General features: G+C 38.5%; 1 protein-coding gene across 2 annotated transcripts; it reads left to right on the plus strand.

Annotated features, from left to right (window-relative positions):
* The first annotated feature begins 707 nt into the window (after positions 1–707).
* Positions 708–2,460, plus strand: LOC126791571 (transcription factor FAMA). 2 transcript variants are annotated; one of them, XM_050518042.1, is made up of 4 exons: positions 708–830; positions 931–1,668; positions 1,768–2,235; positions 2,332–2,460. In XM_050518042.1, exons 1-4 carry the CDS (start codon positions 804–806, stop codon positions 2,422–2,424), a joined length of 1,326 nt encoding a protein of 441 aa, XP_050373999.1. In that variant the 5' UTR covers positions 708–803; the 3' UTR covers positions 2,425–2,460. The 2 variants fall into 2 exon arrangements, with proteins under 2 accessions (XP_050373999.1, XP_050373998.1); XM_050518041.1 differs by lacking the exon at positions 708–830 and having other exon boundaries at positions 889–1,668; positions 1,768–2,241; positions 2,332–2,424.
* Positions 2,461–3,569: the final 1,109 nt, after the last annotated feature.

The raw sequence follows: 3,569 nt of genomic DNA on the forward strand, positions 1-3,569 counted from the left end.
AATCTTGTAAGTTCACAATATACAGCTAGTAAATCATTTATGTCTAAATTCAGGAAGTAAATTAGTTAACCTATATTTCTATTTTTCTAAAAGTACATTATTGAGATCGAGTTTCTGATATTACAAAAAGGAGCTTAAGATCACGAACTCCGTAATCCATCAATTAATTGAAAACTTGAAAGTTGAATCGTAAAAATGCTGAATCACAAGCGCTGATCAATAATAATAAGGGTCATGGAGTTGGCTATTGCTAGAGCCGCTGCATGTGATGCCCATTAATTAAAGGAGAAGGCCGCCGTGAAAGTGAGAGGTGAAACTGTGACTCTCCAAATTAATCCCGTAGGCTCCTCTCTCTCTCTCTCTCTCTCTCTCTCTCTCTCTCTCTCTCCGGCAACCCTGGCCCTTTACATATATAGACCGAACTCGACCACGTATCCATGCCATCGCTTAGATTTCAGCTAATCAGGCACTTGTTGAATCTTCATCTCTTCATTTTCACAGCTATTCCATCTCTGCAGTCGTTTACATATGTATTAATTGACTCTACTTCTGCAATCAGGTTTGTCCTCTCACTCTCCCAGAGTTATCAAACTTTGTCTTTATCATCCTCTCCAAACAATAATTTACTTTTGTTTCCTTCATTTACTGCCTGTAATTTCATGCATTGACTTATGGTGTAGATCACTGCTCTTTCAGGTACAGGGGCCGACCCTGTCGCTAAATTTCACAAGGGTTTGTCGTTGCATGCGGAATTTGCTCGATCGTCTTCCTTAGGGTTTTCGATTAAAGAAGTTTTCCTATAAATGGAGAAGGAAGAGAACAACTACTCGGTACAAAACTAAGCTTTTTGTTGACAAATCTTGTCTTTCCTTTCATTGATTCATCACCATGATGTATGTATGCTCTACTAATAGTTATGAGCTACTGCAGACTCCTTTCCTGCCACCTAGCTTTAACGGTCTGGATTACACCTTAGACCACCATCATGATGAAGATCAGCAGATGATGAGCACCTCCCATGTCGACCAGACTAGTTCGAGTCATGAAAACAACAACAATGGTATGGTCAATTACCTGATGAATGATCATCACCATGATCAGCTTCAACTTCAACATCAACAATCACAGCAGACGCAACATCCTCCTCCGGCAGGGTTTGGTGGTGCTTCAACTACTTCTTTTGATAAGCTGAGCTTCGCTGACGTGATGCAATTTGCGGATTTTGGACCCAAACTAGCCTTAAACCAGACCAAGATCTCAGAAGAAGAATCCGGGATTGACCCGGTTTACTTCCTCAAGTTTCCAGTCTTGAAGGACAATAAGTTGAACGACGATGATGATCAGTCTCTGATGGCTCCGCAGCAGGATGGACCAGACAGTCGTGAGGAAGAGAGATTTACAAAATCCAGGGAAGAAGAGGAAGCTCAAGGGGTTTCAGGTAGTACTAATCTGGTGCAGCTCCGGTTCCTCGGAGATGATGTTCAAAACCCTAGAGGACTACCGGAGCTGCCAAAGAACAAGAGGAAACGACCAAGAAGTATTAAGACGAGTCAGGAAGTCGAGAGCCAGCGGATGACTCACATAGCCGTCGAGAGGAACCGAAGGAAGCAAATGAATGAGCATCTTCGTGTTCTCAGGTCCCTCATGCCCGGTTCATATGTACAAAGGGTACGTACCTTGGAACATTCTTAATTAAGCTTTTGAGTATGTAGTATATATTTAGTCTCTGCACCTTAACCCATTGATTTTTCCTTCTAACAATAATAGGGAGATCAAGCTTCTATCATTGGAGGAGCCATAGACTTTGTTAGAGAATTGGAGCAGCTCCTGCAGTGCTTAGAATCACAGAAGCGGAGAAGGCTTTTAGGCGAAGGGCATCCTCCAAGACCAGTGGGAGCTGATTCTGCTGCGGCTTCTAATATGGTGGTGCTACCTTCACAGCCAGATCATCAAGGCGGTGGTGGTGGCGTGCCGTTCTTTCCGGTGCTAAATCCTAATGATCCAAACAAAATCGTGGACTTTGAAACGGGGGTCCGCGAAGAAACTGCTGAGAGCAAGTCGTGCTTCGCAGATGTTGAAGTAAAGGTTTTAGGTGGTGATGCCATGATCAAGATTCTTTCTCAGAGAAGACCATGCCAGCTAATTAAAGCCATTGCTGCCCTTGAAGATTTGCAGCTTAATATTCTTCACACCAACATCACAACCATCGAACAAACTGTTCTATATTGCTTTAAGGTATGTGCTTAATTATCTATATATGCATGAAGGTACGTACCTCTAATCCTCTATCCTGATTACTAATATAAATTCAATGTGATATATATTGAGCAGGTTGCAAGTGAATCGAGGTTCACGGCTGAAGATATAGCAAGTTCGGTTCAGCAGATATTCAGCTTTATCCATGCAAACACCGCCAGCATGTGATGCACTTACATATGATGAATTGATGATGATGATGAGCTAGCTCGACTCTCTATTTTTATTGTAGAAAACAAATAAAGATGGGAATAAAAACCATTCGAATCGGTTAGCAATTGCAAGAGATCGCTGCAGGGCTAGCTATAGTTTATTTAACCTGCCATCACAAGCTAGCTTACTAGAAAGTTAGCCAGATACATGTATATCGTCCTATTTTGTGCTTGCAAGAACAATTTTATGTATGGTGCGGTTATTACCTCCTCACAGTCTACTTTATTCACCCAATATTCTTTTTATACCTCAATTTTATTTTATTTTCTTTCACATTTACTTTATTCACCCCATTTCAGTACCTAAAATACCATTTCTCAATAATACTTTTTTCACCCTATATAATTTTTTTTAACTTTAAACTTACTATGTTCATCCATTTGCCGGATTTTTTTTAATTTCATATTTATTTTAATAATCACTACTAAGAAAAAGATTATGAGTTAGTGACTTAAGTCTTGGTGTCTTACACTAGACGAATGAAGCTAACTTGACAGTGTTAAATTGAAGTACACATTCATTGTCAATTAATCATTCAATTATACCATAGAACAACAAAATAATTTAAGGCTCCAAACTAGACCTCAAAACAAAAAAGAGACATCTAACACATCACACATATAAGTTGAATTAGACGTATTAGTGATATTGATAGAATATTATTATTATTATTATTATGAAGAATGAAAAATGGTAGAAGATGAATGAATCGTGAAAAAAGTTGTTATAACGGCTAAAAAGAAATCTAATCTAATTAATTTTTAGGTTTAAGTGCATCTTATGCAAAATAAAAGATAGTGTAAAGAAAGAAATTGTAATTTTTAACAACTTATTGTCCTTTAGAATAATTTTATATCAGAGCATTTTAGTATTTCAATAATTCAATAATTTATGGGACAAACATAATAAACTGTGGGGTGGTAATAACCACACCTTTTTATGTATTCCGAATAGATATCGATCTTCCAGATTTCCACATCGTTGGTTTAGTCTCTTATTCTTCGATCTTTGATTAATTAGTGCGGTTTATTGAAAGAGAGATCGAGCACCAAGCTGACTAAAAATCTTGAAAACAAACAATTCAAAGCTTCGGTCCCCCG

The sequence above is a fragment of the Argentina anserina genome, chromosome 4, assembly GCF_933775445.1.
Source record: "Argentina anserina chromosome 4, drPotAnse1.1, whole genome shotgun sequence".
In the NCBI taxonomy this organism is placed as follows: Eukaryota; Viridiplantae; Streptophyta; class Magnoliopsida; order Rosales; family Rosaceae; genus Argentina; species Argentina anserina.